Source organism: Tubulanus polymorphus, chromosome 9 (assembly GCF_964204645.1).
Source record: "Tubulanus polymorphus chromosome 9, tnTubPoly1.2, whole genome shotgun sequence".
Lineage (NCBI taxonomy): Eukaryota > Metazoa > Nemertea > Palaeonemertea > Tubulaniformes > Tubulanidae > Tubulanus > Tubulanus polymorphus.
In genome coordinates this window covers 1,507,955-1,529,818 of record NC_134033.1, presented here as the reverse complement: position 1 = coordinate 1,529,818, position 21,864 = coordinate 1,507,955, and the positions used below count along the sequence as shown (strand labels likewise).

General features: G+C 40.1%; 1 protein-coding gene across 2 annotated transcripts in view; it reads right to left on the bottom strand.

The window, feature by feature from the left end:
* Positions 1-181: 181 nt before the first annotated feature.
* The window catches only part of LOC141910703 (guanine nucleotide exchange factor DBS-like), a 34,623-nt gene continuing 12,940 nt past the window's right edge, over positions 182-21,864 (bottom strand). For both annotated transcript variants that reach the window (XM_074801435.1, XM_074801436.1), the window contains exons 2-21: positions 18,490-18,694; positions 16,711-16,801; positions 15,327-15,440; positions 14,331-14,447; positions 13,704-14,017; positions 13,039-13,153; positions 12,054-12,365; positions 10,736-10,927; positions 10,016-10,273; positions 9,328-9,473; positions 8,657-8,839; positions 7,892-7,961; positions 7,627-7,815; positions 7,127-7,252; positions 6,436-6,654; positions 5,659-5,830; positions 5,248-5,341; positions 4,926-5,079; positions 4,391-4,616; positions 182-4,147 (exon numbers count right to left, since the gene is read on the bottom strand). In XM_074801435.1, coding sequence (XP_074657536.1) covers positions 4,050-4,147; positions 4,391-4,616; positions 4,926-5,079; positions 5,248-5,341; positions 5,659-5,830; positions 6,436-6,654; positions 7,127-7,252; positions 7,627-7,815; positions 7,892-7,961; positions 8,657-8,839; positions 9,328-9,473; positions 10,016-10,273; positions 10,736-10,927; positions 12,054-12,365; positions 13,039-13,153; positions 13,704-14,017; positions 14,331-14,447; positions 15,327-15,440; positions 16,711-16,801; positions 18,490-18,686 — 3,387 coding nt within the window. In that variant the 5' untranslated portion in view covers positions 18,687-18,694 and the 3' untranslated portion in view covers positions 182-4,049. The remainder of the gene's footprint in view (positions 4,148-4,390; positions 4,617-4,925; positions 5,080-5,247; positions 5,342-5,658; positions 5,831-6,435; positions 6,655-7,126; positions 7,253-7,626; positions 7,816-7,891; positions 7,962-8,656; positions 8,840-9,327; positions 9,474-10,015; positions 10,274-10,735; positions 10,928-12,053; positions 12,366-13,038; positions 13,154-13,703; positions 14,018-14,330; positions 14,448-15,326; positions 15,441-16,710; positions 16,802-18,489; positions 18,695-21,864) is intronic.

Genomic DNA, 21,864 nt, shown 5'->3' with positions numbered 1-21,864 from the left:
GAAGGTGGTGGTGATACTGGGGAAGGTGGTGGTGATACTGGGGAAGGTGGTGGTGATACTGGGGAAGGTGATAGCGATGCTGGGGAAGGTGGTGGCGATGCTGGGGAAGGTGGTGGTGATACTGGGGAAGGGATGGTGATGCTGGGGAAGGTGATGGTAGAGATGATGGTGATGATGGTGATGGTAGTGATTCCGAGTAGGTTTGAACACGGTACAGTTCTAGAGGATGAAAACAGTTTGAACTGATCTCTGAATAGTCCGACAGCAGTGATATAAACAACATCCTGATAATATTTAACTTACAAATAAGAACAATAATTTATTCTGATGCAGGAATAGCATTTTTACACGGAAACTTTAATTCCTACGTCACGTAGACCATCGGTATTTACAGTGATTAAGACATTGATTACATAAACATGTGGAAATACAGAGGACTCCTGTAAGACATTAACTTTCAAAATCTTTTAGATTTCCAAATTTGACCCCAATTTTATGGTCCAACATCACTTTATCTGTGGTAGGAAACATAATCTACTGTATTTCACAAACTCTTGCCGGTACTCAGTATTTGACACAAACTCGGGGTAGAATTTTACCGGTCTCAACATAACCGCAGAGACAGATTCTAATGTATTTGACTGAAAGTGTTGGAACTTGAATATCACAATGATTTATCAGGCCTTTAACAAATACTGTTGAACAGCAGTTAATATGTAGTAGTGGACTGATAGGAATACCTAATAGGTACTAATAAATACTATACACTGATATTCAAGTTGGATTCCAGATAGCAGAGTTTAATGTGCATTTTTTCAATGGATGCGCTTCTAAAATCTGACAGCCTAGAAAATTAAAAACCCTATCACTTTGCGAAGTTCCCTCCCCCACACAAATAATAGCACTTCTCAATAATTTACTCCCCCCTTTATCACTATATCAACCAATGCTTCTAAGAATTAACAGCGGAACCTTGGGATTTACCTATGTATCTATCAAACTTGTCAAAAATGACACAATTTGAATGAACAAAGTATCGTTTTTAACAAACATACGTTTCTAGCGTCCCGAGGTTTGATGTAACGAGGTTCCACAGTTGTAAATAGTTGAAACTATGTCCAGTCTTGACGAGAGAAACCGAAGTTATCAATCTAATTTTTCTTACTTTGAGTTGAATTCTACCACATATGTCCATTGTGAAATAAACTCTGAAGAGGAACGGAGACGTAAGAATAAACAGTTATTTAGATTGAAACAGCGGGTTTTCTCTTAATCAGGTTCTACGGAATTCGTTTTTTGATGCTTAAATTAGCTAAACACCCGACGCTAATATTCTAAACCAGATATTGAATTGGCATGATTCGATAAGTTGAATAATTGCTCGTCTAAATTACGCGACAACACTAAGGTCCGTTTTAAACAAGAGCAGAACTAAATGCAGAATGCGGAGATCTCGAAAATGCGAAACAAACTGAAAACCGAAATAACCGAGGGCTGATTCAATATGAGGAGGAATTCTCCATGAAACCAGCCCCCAACGCAGAGATTAATAAAACAAACCAGTCATCCATGTGGAGTCCTCCACCAGGAGCCTTCCACACGGAGCCCTCAACCAGTAATTAATTTACACGAAACACTAAACCAGTTATGAAAGGTAACTTTTAACAAGATGAAATTCTGCTCTTCACCGTGGAACCAATATTTATCTGTCCTTCTAATAAGTACAAAATAAAGTCTCTACCAGAAAGCGCGTGAAGGTCTCCGGAGCCAGTGCCCTGACTTGGGGCCAGTAGCATAGTCGAAGTTTTGATCTAGGACTTGATTAGGTTCAAACTTGAAAGACCGCTTTCGGGCTGAAAACGCAACTGCACTTCTGGGCCCTAAAAAGCCTGTCTATGTTTTGGTTTTAGACAAATTATAGTTGAGTCTAAAACCCGAAATTGTGACTCCGGACCAGATCTGGAGACCTTCGAACTGCAGAGATATTTGTACTTAGTTTATCGAAATGAACGCAGAAATATCAGAGATTTCTGCGCCGTTGATCCATTCATCCAGCAGATGCCTAGCGCCACCTGCTGCGAAGGACAGGTATAAAATATCGGAGGCAAGCGAAAATTACAATCTCACGAAAAAACCAACCACCTTCAGGGTTGAGAATTCAGAAAAGATGGCTGCCTCCATGAATCCCACTATGACATCATTGAATTGAACTGGAGATGATTTTATCTTTAGGACGCCCTTCCTAAAAATATGCCAGCCTTCATAAATCCCCTTATGATGTACATCAACAATCACCTACGACTATGGCCATCTTGGAAGGGTCTAGATCAGAGACCATTGGGAATTTGATGATGTCATACAGGGAATTACGGAGCCAACCATCTTTCGAGAACGGTATATAGAGATGTACAGAGACGTGAGGGATACAAAAATTGTCTTTAAAATATTAAAACATATGTAAAAGAGAAGATAATCGAGATACAAAGTAAGTACAGTGACATTATACAGTCACTGTACTGTGAATGGACGAAAGCAAAAGCCTAACAACACAAGATCAATATCATTGATTGAGAGGACGGCATATATATATTTAACGGCATATACAGGACGGTAAAAAATTCAAATTAACTTCTCAAATCTTCAAATTAACTGCTCAAATACGGTATTCAAGTTAACAGTTCAAATATTCAAATTAACTGCTCAAATCTTCAAATTTACTGCTCAAATACGGTATTCAAATTAACTGCTCAAATTTTCAAATTAACTGCACATTCAAATTAATAGTTCAAATACTCAAATTAAGTTCAATGTAAAACCTGTGATAACTGTTGAACTGAATCCAGCAACTGTAGAACTAGATAAAGAATTGTGTAACTGAGTCCAGTAACTGTGGAACTGGATCCACTAACTGTGGAACTGGATCCACTAACTGTGGAACTGGATCCACTAACTGTCGAATTGGGTCCTGTTTAATAAAAGCTATTGATTGTGGCTGGAATGTAGAGAACAAATTATGAATAAAGCATTTTTCTAAAATAGCGAAACCGCAGCGGTTGAAAAAACATAAATCAAAAGACGCGCACAAAATATCATCATAAACAAATAGTGGAAAAATAAATAAAATGGCAGGATGAAATATATATAAACATATCATACTGTAACAAAACATAAATAGTTTCTTTAAAATATCTTTAAATATTCGGGAATGTAAATGATATGAGATACAGGAGACAATCTACATTCAATAGTTCAATATATTTATCATTTAAAACCGATTGCTGTCCGAGTCAGGTACGGAACTGATGTCTGGGGGTCAAGCCGAGATGATACACTGATTCTCCTGGGATCATATACTGACATTCTTGAACTTGCTGAGCTCCACTCAGGATATCATTACCCTCTTTCTCAAAAAGAGTTGGGAGGTCAGAGGAAAACCTTCAGATACTCTGCCACCACCACTAACGAAGGGTGATAGAACCGTTTTAACAATGTACGCAAATTGATATCGATACTCGATGAACCTACTGTAGAATTGTGAACCTTATGTAGAATAGGAGTTTACAGGGTAGGTCTACCTACTGTAGAATAGTGAACCTAATTATAACCATACAGAGTAGGTCTACCTATCATACAATTGTAAACATGTTATATAGAATTCTAACACAGTTAAAGGTGTATCATGTATCTATTCATGAATCATTGTGTTAAGTAAACAAAAGATGTTAAATTGCCGCTGATGCTGCTGCTGCTGCTGCAGCTGCTGTTGCTGTTATCAACTTTAAACAAGTGGAATATGTGAATAGTAATGCGTGGTATTATTCCGATAGAATTGGTCGCCTTGATAACGGCACGTTAGTCCAACAGTGTTCGTTGCATATAAAGATTCCATACTGGCCCCATTAAATCCTGCGTCAAAATATGAGTCCGCACGCGCTGCCACTGTATAGTGATAGCCATAGGACGTTCACGAGGCCGGCGCCTGCGCGAAGCGGTAGTTAATCACAGTACCCAGCATCCGGAATCCGGATGGCGTTTACTGGTTACCGTGGTTACACGGATGTACCGTCGAGATGCGTAATGCTGCTGCTTATTTTCATGAGGTTGCTATGACTACTGGATACGCTGTGTTGGTTTCCGTTAGTCGATTCTGAAAATGACGAATCAAAATAAATTTACGGTGGAAATGAAATAAGCTGCCATGGTGGCCATATTGAAAACTAAACTAGCTGCCATGGTGGCCATATTGAAAACTGAACTAGCTGCCATGGTGGCTATATTCAAAACTAAACTAGTTTCCATGGTCGCCATATTGAAAACCAAACTAGCTCCAATGGTGGCCATATCTAAAACTGAACTGGCTGCCATAGTGGCCATATTGAATAAAACTTACCAATACTGCTAACTGATAAAGTCGATCGAGATCCTCGTTGAGATTCGACCTCGAGATAACTCGACGGAACCCATCCCTCGTCGCCGCGGGATACGTGACGCACGTACCACCAGCCCTCGGAGCCGCATTTCAGCACGTCGACCAGATCGCCTTCCTTCATACTCAATTCGGAGTCATCGACGCGGTGATAGTCTGCCAACGCGGCATAGTGTAATAACAAACAATTCTACAACAAACAAAACCGTTAGAATTCAAAATTTGAATGTCGCGAACGCTCGAAAGAAGCGCATACGCGATTAACGATGATTGATTTTATGATGACATAAAAGAACCGTTAGTTTGCAACAAACGCAACAGTTAATAATTCAAAATTTGAATATTCAACACTTGAAAACAAGAAACTTTCTTGCAATTTTAAAGAAAAAACTATTAGAAGCTTGGAAAATAAATGATAGGATTGAATCAGTCAAACTTAGGATTTTCTTGAACGAAATAAATTCACTTGTGTCTATGTTAACGTAGAACCTGTTATTACCTGTAAACTAGAAGAGCTAGGATACGCGCCGCTGTCATCTTCTGAATCAAATTCCTCCGACGTCCAGCCTTCGTCGTAACGATAGTCAGCGCTGTCTTCCGGTATGACGCCCGGATTGTTGTTTTCGATACGCGAAAAAACGGAAGCAGGTCGACTGAAAAATATGGGAGATACAGGAGCCAGTTAGACGGCTAATTTTCAAATATTTTACTAGCACAGAACAAATATTTGTTTCGACTATTTTCACTTAAAACTAAAATTGAACGCAACCAATATTTTAAACAGTGGAACCATGGAAGTGGAATACGTAAAAGGATCTTACCTGCTACAGGAAATGTTATCCGTCTCCGCGCTACTGTTCGACCCGACAGACGTGAGAGTGACCATCGATCCTTTACGGATCCGGACTTGTTGTTCTGAAGAGATATTGACCAAAAAATCCACATTTTAGGAGTGAAAAACTATGCTATATTGAAGTATATCACGTCATACAAATAACAAACTTATTCTAAACTTAGATTGAACTAGTCATTTTGGTTCTATAGCCAGTCTAACAACTGAAGACCAGTTTTAGACCAACTACTCAGTTCTATAGCCAATCTAAACATTTCAGACTGGTCTTATGATTTAAGACCACTTTTGGACTTCAGTCACAACCCTACAACTAACCCCTGATTTTAAGTAAGAAAAAAATTCCTATGCAAGATTCACGCTTAACAAGTTTTACTCTAACCTTTCAATGAAGCGAACTGCAGCATCAAAACACGTTTTATTTCTTTCAACCAAAGCAATTTCATCTCCTGCGTCAAAGCCTGGCAGATGTACACTTCGGTACGACCTTGAGACCAGATTTCGAACTTTTTCTTGTCGGTTTTGACGTTCTCCGTCAGTCCGATGTCGGACATCTGAAATAAATTACAAAAAGAATTTGCAGCAGTTTAGCTTAAGCATAGACCTTATCCAATAGTTCTAAACTCATTTTGGTTTTAAAGCCAATCTAACAATGTCAGACCAGTCTAAACTCATTTTGGTTCTATAACCAATCTAACAACTTAAGACCAGTCTAAGCTCATTTTGGTTCTATAGCCAATTTTACAACTTAAGACCAGTATAAGCTCATTTTGGTTCCATAGCCAATCTAACAACTTAAGACCAGTCTAAACTCATTTTAGTTCTAAAGCCAATCTAACAACTCAACACCAGTCTCAGCTCATTTTAGTTCTATAGCCAATCTAACAACTTAAGACCAGTCTCAGCTCATTTTGGTTCTATAGCCAATCTAGTAACTTAAGACTAGGGGCCGGTTGCATAGTCGTGGCTTAGACTTAGTACCAGTCTAAGACCAAGTTAGTTCTATGGCCACTCTAACAACTGAAGACCAGTCTTAAGATTTAAGACTACTTTTGGACTTAAGTCACAACAGTGCAACAGGCCCCTGTATTAAGATCTAAGATTAGTTTTAGATTGAGGTGTTGACCTCTCGTCCAGGACGATAAAACATTTCTCTCACCTTCAGCATGTTTTTATATATATACGTCGCCTTTTCGATATGATTTGGATCTTCGTGTTTTTTACACAGTAGAATTCCGCGCTCGTAGAGGAACACGTTACGATGCATCGGTTTACCGGTGAAACGCGAATACATATCCTTCAGTTTCGTATCCTTACGTTCGACCCACACGTTGAACGGGCCTTGCATCAGAAATTTACCCAAATCATCGAAATTACCCTGAAAATAAAATAAGAGAATAATCATTACTTGTGTTGGATTTGTCACTTGTGTTACAACTTACTGACCACTGGTCTATCCAACTTACTGACCACTGGTCTATAAAACTGACTGACCACTGGTCTATAAAATTGACTGACCACTGGTCTATAGAACTAACTGACCACTGGTCTATACAACTTACTGACCACTGGTCTATTAAACTGACTGACCACTGGTCTATAAAACTTACTGACTACTGGTCTATGGAAGATGACCAACTGATTGACCACTGGTGTATATATTTAACTGACCACTGGTCTCTAAAAATTAACTACCATTGGTCTAACAAACTGACCACTACAAAATGAACCTACTGACCACTAGTCTATAAAACGGACAATAAGTCTATAAAACTGACCACTGAGTTCTAACTAATGGTCCTTGTGAGCACTCGGCGATAATTCTAATTTCTGCGTTTAATTATTCCTACCTTGAATCCGGTGATGGCGACGCTGTGCATGATGTCATTGACGTAACGTAAAACCTCTAACATCGCGTCGACGGCCTCCTCTAGTTCCTCGTTACCGATATCATTCTGAGTGTATTTATACATCTCCTGAAATAATCAACGCAACTTCATCAAACAACACGACCTTGTGTACTAGCAGCAGACGTACACGACCTTGTGTACTAGCAGCAGACGTACACGACCTTGTGTACTAGCAGCAGACGTACACGACCTTGTGTACTAGCAGCAGACGTACACGACCTTGTGTACTAGCAGCAGACGTACACGACCTTGTGTACTAGCAGCAGACGTACACTAAAATCAGGTTGTTTCCAGAATTGAAATCGGTTTTAGAAAGACAAATCTTATCCTAGTAGAAAAACAAGAGACTGGACTAAGATTGTTAGATCGGCCTTCTGGAATCATGAAATCAACTGGACCAGCCTTAAAACTAAACCAAGCTTGAGGAATCATAACTATACCTTGAGTAGTAGTTGGTATTTAGTTATCCGTTGAACCGGTTTCAGCAGGTAAGCACTCAGCGGTAAACGATGTCCCAGTTTCTTCTGACATTCTTTGAAGAACTCGTGATTGTCACCGATGAGTTTTCGCAGTCCGTCCGAATGAGTTTTATTCTGGCAGTATTTACTATAGATTTGAAACTCGCCTTTCTGTAAGAAAATCGACAAAATGAAATGAGTTCCAGTCCCAGGATTCAGTTACACAATTCACGAGTTTATAATTTACCCTGTCTATGAAACATTGTCCGACCAGGGAAGGCGTGTCGATACAGTTCTCTAAATCGCGCAGAAATATACTGAAATAAGTGAAACAATTACAGAATAAACAGTTGCACATTTACTGGCACCAGTTCCACAGTTACTGGTTCATAGTTCTGTAGCCAGTTCCACGGTTATGGATCCAGTTCCAAACTTTTGGACCCAGTTCCACAGTTATGAACTCAGTTCAACAGTTACTGAACCCAGTTCCACAGTTATGAACTCAGTTCAACAGTTACTGAACCCAGTTCCACAGTTATGAACTCAGTTCAACAGTTACTGAACCCAGTTCTTCTTCTTCTTTTCTTCTTTAGAGTAATGTGGAGGACCCGTAGTTGGGCATTGTCCCACAGCGTCTTCTTTTTTTAATCAGTGAGTCGACGAACACTGATATGTGTCCTGCCTGAATGCATGGTTTCACTAGGATTCGAACCCTCAACCTCTCAGTTGTGAGTCAAACACCTTATCCACCATGCCACAGGACAGGACAGTTCCACAATTATGGAGCCAGTTCAACAGTTACTGGACCAAGTTCCAAAGATCTGGACTAGGTTCCACAGTTACTAGACCAAAAACTATCGATAATGAATTAGTTTCAACCTGAGTCAACCTTACACTGACACCTGAGGAACTGGGCTAATTCAGAAATCGACAATTTGTCTCCAAATCGAAATTTCAGATTTTCCGAGCCACAATTTCAACTGGTCAACTTCATCGCGTGAATTAAACTCACTTGGAATGGAAGGCGTAGATTTCCTCGAGGTTACCGAACAGTATCGAAGATTTCGCCTTCAACGCGTCTGGCACGACGTGTTTCATCTCGGTACTGTGTAACTGATGCAGGTATCCAACAATGATACTGTTTAACTCAGATACGTAAAGACGTTCGGTCTCTATCAACTCTCGCATTACCAACCTGAAAACAAAATATCGAGATAAATACTTGTAACTTTCCCTGCACCATGACCTTCATCATTTTGAAGTTATTAGCGACTTAGAAATATTTGGAACTGACTAAATTAGACCCGAATTGAGTTCACGGGCCAGTTGAATATCCATGGCTTAGATTTAGGACCAGCTGAGGACCAATTTGAAGTTCTAAAGCTACCGGTAATCTAACAACTCAAGACCAAAAAATCAAAAAAAAATGCAGAAAAAAATGCGCCCAAAATGTTTCCTTGAGGTAATTTATTTCAATGTTTCAACTACTGGTATATCTTAATAATAGTCATCTATCTTCAGGAATACAAAATTTCATGTTTATAATGTTTAGAGTATATCCTGTTTACTTAATGACACGGCGCATGATTTTCAAATATTTTAGTACGTAGTTTTAAATGCAGAGGGCGATCTCTACTCTCCATGAGCAGACGGATCTAACAGTGGGCGAGCAGACTAACATACCCTCGTTTAGCGTGAAGTGAATCCATTTCGATCAAACTGCCTTGCGATTTACTGCCCGATATCATAGACAAGTACGGCAGCTCCCCCTCGCTGTCGACAGACGTACTACTGTCATTATCGTCAACTTTCACAACTTCCAAACGAATCTGAAACACACATTGATACCGTGGCAAGTTAGGATCCATCAGGTGTCGCTAGTAGTTAGTCAGCTACCTTCCAACAAAAATGACCCAGAAGATCACAAAGCCTTGAATTATCCTTGTTTCTTTAAGTTTTCTTAATTTCACAGGCATCCAAATTGGCTACGATGAGGACTTTGCGCCACAAGCTGTCCCACTAGATGGCGTGCGTATCAGTGCGACATCCCTGTCAAAATCTAGTTCATTTTCGATGAACTTTCATCTAGATTTTCAGCCTCCCTCATCAGAAATAAGGCAAATCACTGCTCTTGATAAACACAGATGATCTTTAGGTTCGTATATAGGGTAAATTTTACTGATCATCATTCACAGAATTTGAGAAATAAGGGAAAGATTTTAATTTGAATCTGAGAATTTGTTGTCTGAATACACACTAGCGACACCTGGAGGATCCTCGATTGCCACAAGTGGAATCCTCGATTGCCACAGTCGAATGTAGAGTCCCCATTATAACCAGGGTAAGCTTATTCGAGTCGAAATTTTCTTACCTTACGATGATCGAGACTTCGAGATTTCTTATTCGAATCCGACAGATGTTTACGCCTCCTCAAATCGAGATCGGATGGCGATTTTGTCGGTGTGGTTTTGTGTTTACGCGGTGACGGCGTCGCCACCGACGACGGTTTCGGTATGACGGCCTGAACAGGGCGCGGTGGTTTATCCGCCACGCGGCGCAAACTGTCGCGACGTTTCTCGCACATGTTTCGAACGTCGTCGATTCGTTTTAAAACCTGTTGAACCGTCGACTGTGGGAGAACAGAAAATAATGAAACATTCAATATAGCTGCAAAGCAGCCATTGCAGGTTTTCTGTTCGTTTGAAATCATGAAATCAAAATCAGTTGAATCATCGACTTTAAGAGAACGAAAAGATTATGAAGTTCCTTTCAATAATAAACAAGTTATTCAAAAGCAGCAATAACAGGTTTTCTGTTCGAAAGATATTCAATATAGCTGCAAAGCAGCCATTGCAGGTTTTCTGTTAATTTCTAAATCAGTTGATCATGGACTATAAGAGAACGAAAAGATTATGAAGTTCCTTTAAAAAATAAACAAGTTATTCAAAAGCAGCAATAACGGGTTTTCTGTTTGAAAATAAACAAGATATTCAATATAGCTGCATAGCAGCTACAACACGTTTTCTGTACAAAAGATTAAACCAGTGATGAACCTACAGAATCAATAATATTGGTTCCGTATTAAACTTACCCGCGTATCAGAAGTAAGGATGTGCTCGAATTGATTGCGAAATTCTTTCGGATTGTTCAATTTCAAATCTTTAACCGTCACGAGAAACGTTTCGATATCCGCAATCGCCGCTTTAGCGCCGTCTTCTGTCTGGATGTTTTCGATCTGTTGCGTTGCCAGGAGATCAACTCCATGCGTGCACCATTGACTAGCCTGCAAAAATAAAATCGAAATGAACTCTAAAACCTCTTCAAGGTGGCCGATTTCATTTGACTCGCTTTTCCCCAGACTATTCCCTGATATACACGTTGTTTTCTCTGACTTGATCTGCTAAGAATCTGATCAATTAATCACAAATACATAAGAAATAGACGCAAACTGTTTAATTTTACGCGCGATCTAGCAATCTCAAAATACTTTCCCGGATATTCTCCAGACATTCTTAAAGAAAAGGAAATTCTGGTGAATGGCCGACCTGGATTTTCAGCTATTGGACTTTACAGTCTACTATCAAACTCAGACATCGCTTTGAGTTGACCTAGAATATAAGCCTCGATCGTGAAACCGGCCCCTGAATGGAGCTTACAGGGGCTAGTTGCACGGTGGTGACTTAAGTCCAAATGTGGTCCTAAATCTTAAGTTGTTAGATTGGTTATAGAACTTAAATGAGCTTAGACTGGTCTTAAGTTGTTAGATTGTTTATAGAACTAAAATGAGTTTAGACTGGTCTTAAGTTATTAGATTGGTTATAGAACTAAGATGAGCTTAGACTGGTCTTAAGTTGTTAGATTGGCTATAGAACTAAAATGAGCTTAGACTGGTCTCAAGTTGTTAGATCGGTTATAGAACTAAAATGAGCTTAGACTGGTCTTAAGTTGTTAGATTGGTTATAGAACCAAAAGAGTTTAGACTGGTCTTAAGTTGTTAGATTAGCTATAGAACCAAAATGAGCTTAGACTGGTCTTAAGTTGTTAGATTGGCTAAAGAACTAAAATGAGCATAGACTGGTCTTAAGTTGTTAGATTGGTTATAGAACCAAAATGAGCTTAGACTGGTCTTAAGTTGTTAGATTGGCTAAAGAACTAAAATGAGCATAGACTGGTCTTAAGTTGTTAGATTGGCTATAGAACTAAAATGAGCATAGACTGGTCTTAAGTTGTTAGATTGGTTATAGAACCAAAATGAGCTTAGACTGGTCTTAAGTTGTTAGATTGGCTAAAGAACTAAAATGAGCATAGACTGGTCTTAAGTTGTTAGATTGGCTAAAGAACTAAGTAAGTCTTAGACTGGTTTTAAGTCTAAGCCATGACTATGCACTGGAGATTGAGTTTTTACTTACTTTATCGATACGAGTTTGTAACTCGTAACTCGTCTCGAGAGTTTTACGTCTGCCGTCGAGTAATTCTCGACGCTGATCTCGCATTCGTTTCAGTTCCATACACTTCGGTCGGATGCAGTCGACGGCGTAGTAATCCTCTCCGATGAACTTCTCTCCATTTTCGATCAGTTCATCCGCTTTCTCGATCGCTTCGGTCGTCTCGTCGCGGATCTGTTCGACTCGTTGGAGCAACGTCTCGACGCGTTGGAGCGTCTCTCCCGCCTCGGTCATGTGCTCCAACTCATCCAGATATTTATCCATCATGTATTGAATCTACGGACGACGAAATCGGGCACATTTTAAACAGTTCGGATAAAAGTAAAATTTCAAATCAAAGATCAGGGGCTGCAGTTGCTGGAAAGTTGGTTAAAGATAACCATCGGATAAAAACGATATCAACAATGAACTTTTGCTTGTCACTTCTGATTATCCACTGATGACTCTTACCAACTTTTCACCAACTGCAGTCCAGTTTCAGTAACTGAATGCAGTTCCACAGTAACTGGATCCAGTTCCACAGTTGCTGGATCCAGTTCCACAGTTGCTGGATCCAGTTCCACAGTTGCTGGAACCAGTTCTATAGTTCTGGATCCAGTTCCACAGTTGCTGGATCCAGTTCCACAGTTCTGGATCCAGTTCCACAGTTCTGGATCCAGTTACACAGCTCATGGATCCAGTTCCACAGTTGCTGGATTCAGTTCCACAGTTACTGGACCAAGTTCCACAGTTACTGGATTCAGTTCCACAGTTACTGGATCCAGTCCACAGTTGCTGGAACCAGTGACACAGTTCTGGACCTATAATTCCACGGTTATTGTTGATGTTTGAATCTATCGATGAACTATATGAACTTTAAATTGTCACTATGTCGACCATCCGCAGATAAACTTTTATCAACTTTTCAGCAACTGTAGCCCCTCACTCAATGTATTTCTATTTTTCATACCTGTCTAAAATCTTCCTCAAATTTCCTCAGTTGTAAACATTGTCCGAGCTTCTTTTCGTGTTTACTCCAAAAATCGTCAAAGTTGTCCATGGTTTCGGTCAACTGTTCCAATAACCTAAAAATATAAAATCTATGCTGCCTGAACCCACTAAAGACATTCAATATATTTTATCAACATTTTTTTCTATATGGTGGTTCTACGCTGAGCGGGAGAAAAGAGAAAGAACAGGGCAGCCACCACAAATCTGCCATCTACAAATCCCCTCTGAGAGTGAATCAGAGAAATTTAGATGTTTACAATTCAATCATTTTTCATTGAATCACGTATTGATAAAGAAACACACGGTCAATAAAATGGTCTGAATTCCTTGAGTTTTCCAGGTTTTTGGTAAAATTTGTCAAATTGTCGAGTTTTCCAGAATTTTTAAGCTTTTTTTTTGATTCCCAGAGTTTCTGATTCCCTGAGTTTTCCAGGTTTTCCAGGTCAGTGGCGCCACCCTGAGAGAAGGAAGGCTGAGAGGAGGGGAGAGTGAGAGGAGGGAAGAGTGAGAGGAGAGAGCGGAGAGAGTGAGGAGAGAGGAAAGAGGGGGAGGAGAGAGGGAGGAGAGGAGAGAGAGTGGGGAGACAAAGAGAGTAAGATAGAGAGAGTAGAGAGAATTATTAACCTTTCTACAGCTATAATATGAACTAGATTATTTGACCGCGACGCCTCAGCTGCTGCTGCTGCTGCCGATGCGTCTGTCACTGTTGCAGCGTCTGCCCAGTCGTCGAGACTACGAATACAGTTCAATAACGACTCCCCGTGATCGACGGCGCTCTGTAAGTCCTCCTGAACCTCTTTACGCTGAGCGTTGTGATCTCTGATCAGCTCCTGCGTTCCGGGAGTATCGTTCGGCATCTCCGTCTCCTGCAGTTGAGTTATGAATTCCTGCATTGTTTTACAAATGTCGTTCATGTTCGACGAAAACTTTTCGATCGCCTGAAAATTTAGAAAAAAAAATTAATTAACGTCAAATGAGATGGCAACCTTTGCAAACGCCTCCTTTGACATCAACCAATTATAAAATCCATCCAAGAGACATTATTACAGTTTGATGATGTCATAGGTGGATTCATGTTAGTTGTCTTTACGAATTTGATGATATCATAGGGGGTTTATCTCAACTGCTAATCATTTCCTAAGTCAGTAATTTGATGATGTTATAGGGGGATTTACGAAGGCAGCCATGTTTACTACTACTAGGATCTATAGATGAATTCTATGGATGACGTCATAGGGTGAAAGAACGTACAGCTCTGTGTTGAACCCATTGTTCGTGGTTGTAGTGAATTGATCCTCCGAAGTCGTCTGTCAGTTCGCACACGTCGATATACTCGTGTAGCTCCTCCGCGTTATTACACATCACGACCTACGAGATCAGAAAATAAATTAATTAGTAAATTAATTCATTAATTAATCCCAAAATGATGGTCTGTTTGCCGTAACCCGACCGACCCGACTTCAAACGTACCGAGTGAAAATTTTTTTTGGGGATTCATCGAAATGAATTTTTCTCGATGATATTATTTCCATATAAAAAAGGTGATGAATTTGTTTTTTGCCCTAAAATCTTGCAAAAAAACATTTCTACCCACGGACTCATCCCGAAAATTTGAGTCCGCGTTACGGCAAACAGACAATTAATTTGGGATGGCCTCATATACAGTAGACTCGGCACAGGGTCCCTAGTTACCTAAACTTAGCTTTTAAATTCGGTAACTTCTTGATTGGGTTAAAAAAAATCCAGGGCCCGGTTTCATAGACTGAGTATCAAAGTTATCCCTAGGGGTAAATCATCAATCTGGGCCCGGTTTCATAGACTGAGTATCAAAGTTATCCCTAGGGGTAAATCATCAATCTGGGTGACAACCGCCGTAGCAACAATCAGAAACTATGGTTATAACTGACAAATTTCAAAATAGTTCCCAGGTAAAATCTTTCTTCCACATCTATGAAACCGAGCCCAGGGCTCGACTGTACCTATTCAGGAGTAGGTAACTGTACAACACATTTCTAATCGTCTATTTCTCAAAATTGATGGAGGTTTAAAGCAGTTTTAACATTCTACTCAAATTAAAGGATTTTCAAGCATTTTTAAAAGCATTTTGCATTCAAGGTATCGAGGAGTGACAGAGATCCCGTTTCATCTTGGTGGGGCCGATAAATTCCGCCGCAGTCGGAGCCTGGGATCGGTCGTTTAGCAGGATGAATAGGAGTAAGAAATATCAAAAGTATTTCGTCAACTGACCTGGAATTTATATTCATCTTTCACCATTTTGTAACCCATGTCGGAAATTGCTCGTTGGAAAAAACCTTTCGGCCGCAGTATGAAAACCATGTGTAAATCAGCCGGGAAAAATCCCTGAAAAAAAAAAATAAAGAACAGAATTATTAGAATCTTTTTTTAAACGATAGCGAATACCGGTACTGATGATGTCATAGGGTGATCTCGTGTGTCGGTGGCGAATTCGGGGTGAGCCACCTTAATTTGACTTGCTTTCACCCTGACTATTCCCTGATACGAACGTGTTATTTTCCCTGTCTCAATCTTTAAAGAATCCAATCAATTAACACATTCAAATACTTAACCCTTTCAGTGCGGTGTATGAATCATTGATAGATTTTGCTAGTACACCGCACTGCGGTGTATTGACGGAATTAGTAATTAGTTTTTATCTCTATTGAAAGATGGCAGCACCTGCCAAACATAGTGAAATACTGGTAACTAACGATACACCGCGCCGCGGTGTAGACACACTATAGTGGTATTCCCGTTATTCAACACACTAGATTTCTCAAAATTTTCAAATTATCTCCAGCACTATAAAGTATTAACTAGTCAGCACTGAAAGGGTTAAGACAATAGACAGAAACTGTTTAATTTCACGCGCGATCTAGAAATCTTAACCAAATTTCGCTAAGTTTCCCCTGATTGCCAGGTTGGCCGCCCTCGATTCTATTACTGCTAAATCATTATTTTCGGTTTTCGGTAAATCATATTTTACCGAGATGAAAACCGACATCGCTGAAAAATTAATAACCCTGTCGAGTTGCCATGGTAACGGCGGTATTATTAATGATTGATGGGTTTATGACAGAGATATGAACATCCGTCTGTCAGTCCGTCTGTCCCAGGGAAGAGCCTCATTTTGATGCGGTTGAATGATTACTAAGTCGTGGCTCGCAATAATTGAAACTTAATCACCATGGCAACCACTGCTTAGATAATTCGTAATATCAGAACGGAAACGTAGGGCGAATTTGATATTGTCGACGTCCAAGATGGCTGCCAGCATAACTCCCCCTATGACATCATCAAATAACAGAGCGATTTCTGTCTATAGTCCATTACAGTTAAGATGGCTGCCACCATAACTCCCCCTATGACATCTTCAAATTGTCCAGGAATAGACGTCTCGAAAAGATGGCTGCCATTATAACTACCCCCTATGACATCATCAAATAAACAAATGATTTGAAGCAGGGCCTATAGAAAATTTCAGAAAGATGTCTCCATGAATCCCCCAATGACATCATCGAATTGTCTATAGGAATGATCTCACAAATGATGGCTCCCTCCATACATCCCCCTATGACATCATCTACCCCGAGAACAGTGAATGAGTAGTTACCGCTATTTTATAGAGTATCGTTTTAACGGAGCTCCATTTGTCTCGGCGCCTGTCGACTATTATCACAAATCCAACATCGATTTCATCAACGCTGAAAATATCAGAAATAAATATCAGAAATAAATATCAGAAATATATCAGAAATAAAAATCAGAAATATATCAGAAATATTGTCTTAATAAAGATTTCAATTTGATTGACACATGAATATGGGCGGAGTCTCAGTCTGGACCTGCAGAGATGCTGCAGATAAATTGTCATTTTGATTTTTGATTTTCTTAATGGCGACTCCTCATAACCTATTGATTTTAGAATCATCTATAGTGCATAATCACCTATAGAATGAGGGTCGGATCAGGGGGTTATGTGGGTCTAGGGTTGAACTGGGGCGCGATGGATGGGGAAACCAATTTTAACCCCTTATTCCAATTATTCGTTACTTATTTGTTTTTGAGTAAAACAAACTGTTTCCAAACCTGTCTAGAAGATACGTTAAAAACTGATGATTTTCATTTGTTTAAGGGAAAAAGCGAGAAAATAATTCAAAATCCAATCAATTGCGATAAATACAATCATCCTGACAACAATCGGTGAAATCATCGAAATCCTCGAAAAATCAAAACAACAAAATCATTGAAATACATCAAAAAATTGAAATCCTCGAAAATCAAAACATTAAAACCATCGAAATACATCAAAATCGTCGAAATACATCAAAAAATTAAAATCCTCGAAAAATCAAAACATCCAATTACGTTAAAATCATCAAAAACATCGAAATCATCGAAAACCTCGAAATCATCGGAAATTACAACAACAAAATCATCGAAAAATTAATACGACGAAATCATCGAAAAACATCAAAACGAATAGATCATCAAAAACTACACAATCAATCATCGAAAAATAGAACCAACGAACGATATGGACATCAAAAACACGTCGTTTTCAGAAATTACCTCGAATTTCTATTGTAAATTCTACAAAATAAAGCAAAAAGATTTGTTCCGTTACAAAAATCATGTTTTTCTAGGAAATAACGGTTATTCTTAATTCGTGAATTCCAGGAATTGCCTTCAGCAGTTTGAAATGAACATTCAGTACATTGAGTTCACTGACAGCTGTGTGCGCCAGCTCCACCCTATGACTCATTGTTTACGGTCGCCTAGCAACTATTCATGCGTGTGATATAATTGTGCGCGCGAGCCCGTGCACACGGTGTCAGATGCGCGATAACGACACAACGTTAACGCTTTATTTCGGGAATTCGGCATGAAATTGATGGGTGAAAATAAGTGGCCAATTTCAGACCAAATGCGGAACATGATATCGTCGTGGTTTTCTACACCAGTTATGGGTGCCAGCATACGCCACCAGATGGCGTGAATAATGCATGCTGGATCCTCACTTGTGGAACCCCTTTTGCCGCAGTAGTTGATGTCCTACTGCACATTAGCGACACCTGGTGGATCCTCACTTGCAACAAGTGGAATCCTCTATTGCCGCAGTAGTTGATGTCCTACTGCACACTAGCGACACCTGGTGGATCCTCACTTGCAACAAGTGGAATCCTTTATTGCCGCAGTAGTTGATGTCATACTGCACACTAGCGACACCTGCTGGATACTTTATAACCACAGTTGCATCTCCGAGGCATATTGAAACCAGTAACACGGACTCAGTTGGTTAGTTATGAATTAGGGGGCCACGATGAAGTAGAATTCTTCAAATAAAGCCTAATAAAATATTTTCGGAATAAAGCGAAAGATTTGAACTTACGTGGGAATACCGCTCAAATACGTGACACATTTACGGTATTTGTCGTCAGTGGTTTCCGACGAGCCGGGGTTATCCGGGAACGTAACAATCGTGCGTCCATGGCGATCTTTACCTCCGGAGATGAACGCGTATCGAGCCTGTAGCAGGTCGGCTACGTCTATTACTGTTAACTCTCGGTCGCCAGCAGCATCTCCCATCACACATTCTACAAATATAAACATTATCATTTATTGATTTGTGATAACTGCAGATTTGTTCCACAGACTAGACACTAGTTTCACAGTTACTGGACCCAGATCCACAGTTCTGAACCCAGTTCCACAGTTCTGAACCCAGTTCTACAGTTCTGGATCTAGTTCCACAGTTACTGGACCCAGATCCACAGTTCTGAACCCAGTTCTACAGTTCTGGATCTAGTTCCACAGTTACTGAACCCAGTTCCACAGTTCTGAACCTAGTTCCACAGTTCTGGACCCAGTTTCAAAGTTCTGAACCTCGTTCCACAGTTACTGGACCCAGATCCACAGTTCTGAACCCAGTTCTACAGTTTCAGACCCAGTTCCATAGCTTTGGATCAGGTTCTATATTGTTCTGCATCCAGTTCCACAGTTCCGTAAATAAAAATCGCTTATATTTACCTTAAGTCGAATCTAATAACCAGTGAATTGATTTTAAATGATATATACATTTATTGAAGTTGTATGAACAGTAGGTGACCTGATGTTTACATGGATGACTCATATTATTCAGTAACACATCTGCGCGATGCATATTCACAGTCACATTATAGACAATTATTGACTTCTCAACTCAAAATCTATCCATGAAGCTTACCCTGGTCCTATCTAAAACACTATCTAAAACAAAATGGTCTCGAATCACTAGGGTTAAAAAGACTGGTCTTTAAGCCATTAGACCGGTTATAGGCCAAATTAAAGGTCCATACTTAAAAATCCAACGGTGGCTTCGAGAATTCCACATCGATACAAAGAGAAAGTCTGAAAAACGTCCGTTAATCTAATAATATATTTATCCGATGTTTTGACTATATCCTAACAGTCGTCTGCAGGTGGTTTTAAATCTTCAGACCGGTCTCCAGTTGCTAGTTTGACGATAGAACCTAGATGGCGGTAGGTTTTTAGATAGGCATCATTCAGAACTATGGGCTGAACCGAGACAGGAGCCCAACCGGCTCGTGCTCCTCTCGTAACTCTGAAAATACAACGGCGATATTTTTCGGGGCACTCGTCTGCAGCGCGAGATTTAGTTTATATTCTCAAGTGCTCTGCATGAAAACGTACTTAAAAATTTCATAATATCCCAGACCCTTGTTCAGTCTGCGTGGATAATCAACTCGCTCTATTCAGCACATAATGTACCCTATTCATTTCTTTGTCCGCCCCGGGATCAGCCCCCGTTCAGACTGGTCTCGAGTCTTGGCCCCTAAAAGCCGAGCCTAATTCTGAAATAAGCTTGACCCTTTCAATACCCTATAGTGCTGGAGATAATTTTGAAAATTTTGAAAAATTCCACCCCAGTGTGTTGAATAACTGGAATACCACTATAGTGCATCTACACCACGATGCGGTGTATTGTTAGTTACTACTATTTCACTATGTTCGACAGGTGCCGCCATCTTTCAATAGAGATAAAAACTAATTATTAATTACATCAATACACCGCAGTGCGGTGTACTAGCAAAATCCATCACCGATTCATACACCGCACTGCGGTGTAGACGCACTGAAAGGGTTAAACCGCAAGACCGTAAATAACATCATCATCTTACCGGTGATAGGTTTAGGGAAGATAGTCAGGTGATTAAGCAGACGCCCGGTCACATGACTGAACGTACTATAAGCCATCGTGCAAAGCGAACAGTCGCAGAAACGATTCAACTCGCGCAGAACGCACGTACATATATACAATCCAATATGGCCGACCGACTGCATTTCTAGACGTCTTATTATTACGCAACCGATCGCGTGCATCGAATTAGAATTCCGTTAAAAACGCGAAAAATGAAAATTCTAACATTCCTTAAAACCGGAGTCGACGCCCCATTCTAATCCATTCTGATAATCCGACGGATTAACATTTGATAATCCGTTCCTTTAATCCATTCCTAATCTAACGACCATCCGGAGACTAAACGAAGCCAAGACGCTTCATCCTGGTGTTCCCTGCAGCATCATCCCGGATACTGCGTCCGCCCGGAGATGCTGTCATCATCCCCGTCGCCGTCGACGACTGCTGCCGCGGTAGATTCCGTTACAATCGGCAGTAATAGTCGTCATGGCGATGAGCGTAAGACGATCAATGATATTGTTGTCGACGGTTTTTTTTTTTGTATCGAAAACGATTTTCATTTCGAGAAAAAAAAGCTAAAAAGCAGGTTCTATAAAAACGGGAACGAGCGGGTAAAACTAAAAACCGGATCAGTCCGTAGAAACAAGCAATGGAGAAAAATAAATCAAAATGCTAAACGGTATGATCAGTGCTTGATGATGTCATAGGAGGATTTATGGAGGCTGACATCTTTCCAGGAAGCGTCTAAATATCAAATCGCTAGTAGACAATTTGATGATGTCATAGGGGGATTTTTGGAGGCTGCCATCTTTTTTGAGAAGGGCCAAATGATCTAGAGCCAATTTGATGATGTCATAGGGGGATTTTTGGAGGCTGCCATTTTATTTGAGAAGGGCCAAATGATCTAGAGACAATTTGATGATGTCATAGGGGATTTTTGGAGGCTGCCATCTTTTTTGAGAAGGGCCAAATGATCTAGAGACATTTCGATGATGTCGTAGGGGGATTGATGTCGGCAGCAATAAATGACATATCTATTTGTCTGATAAATTTGACACGTTGAAGAGATGTCGATCTCGGAATCGATTTCCCTCGACAACGAGCGATTTCAGATACGAAAAGATGCAACAATGCGAGTTAAATCAGCGACGATCACAATAGATCCGACCACAGACGTGTGTTACAAATCAGTTTACACGTCAACGCAAATTACACGTGTTCGCCTGCGACAGTTTCTATAAGACGACATCGCGACGAACTGACCGGCTATATTCACTGGTCGACGTGGTAACAGGAGACAACAATGAAACCCGTTTTACTAATGGTAATATATGATTTTCAATGATTTCGATTATTTCATTTTGAGATGTATTTACTTACTTCCTACTGATATTTCGTTGTCAGGTTTGCCTAACTGTGGCAACAGTCACACTCGGAATCGTAGATGGCGCTATTCTTTTAACGGAAGGTAAGACTAAAGTACGGAACTTATGCACGGAATAACCCTTTAAACATCAGATAATTCATGATTTCCAGTCTAAGCTCATTTTGGTTATATAACCAATC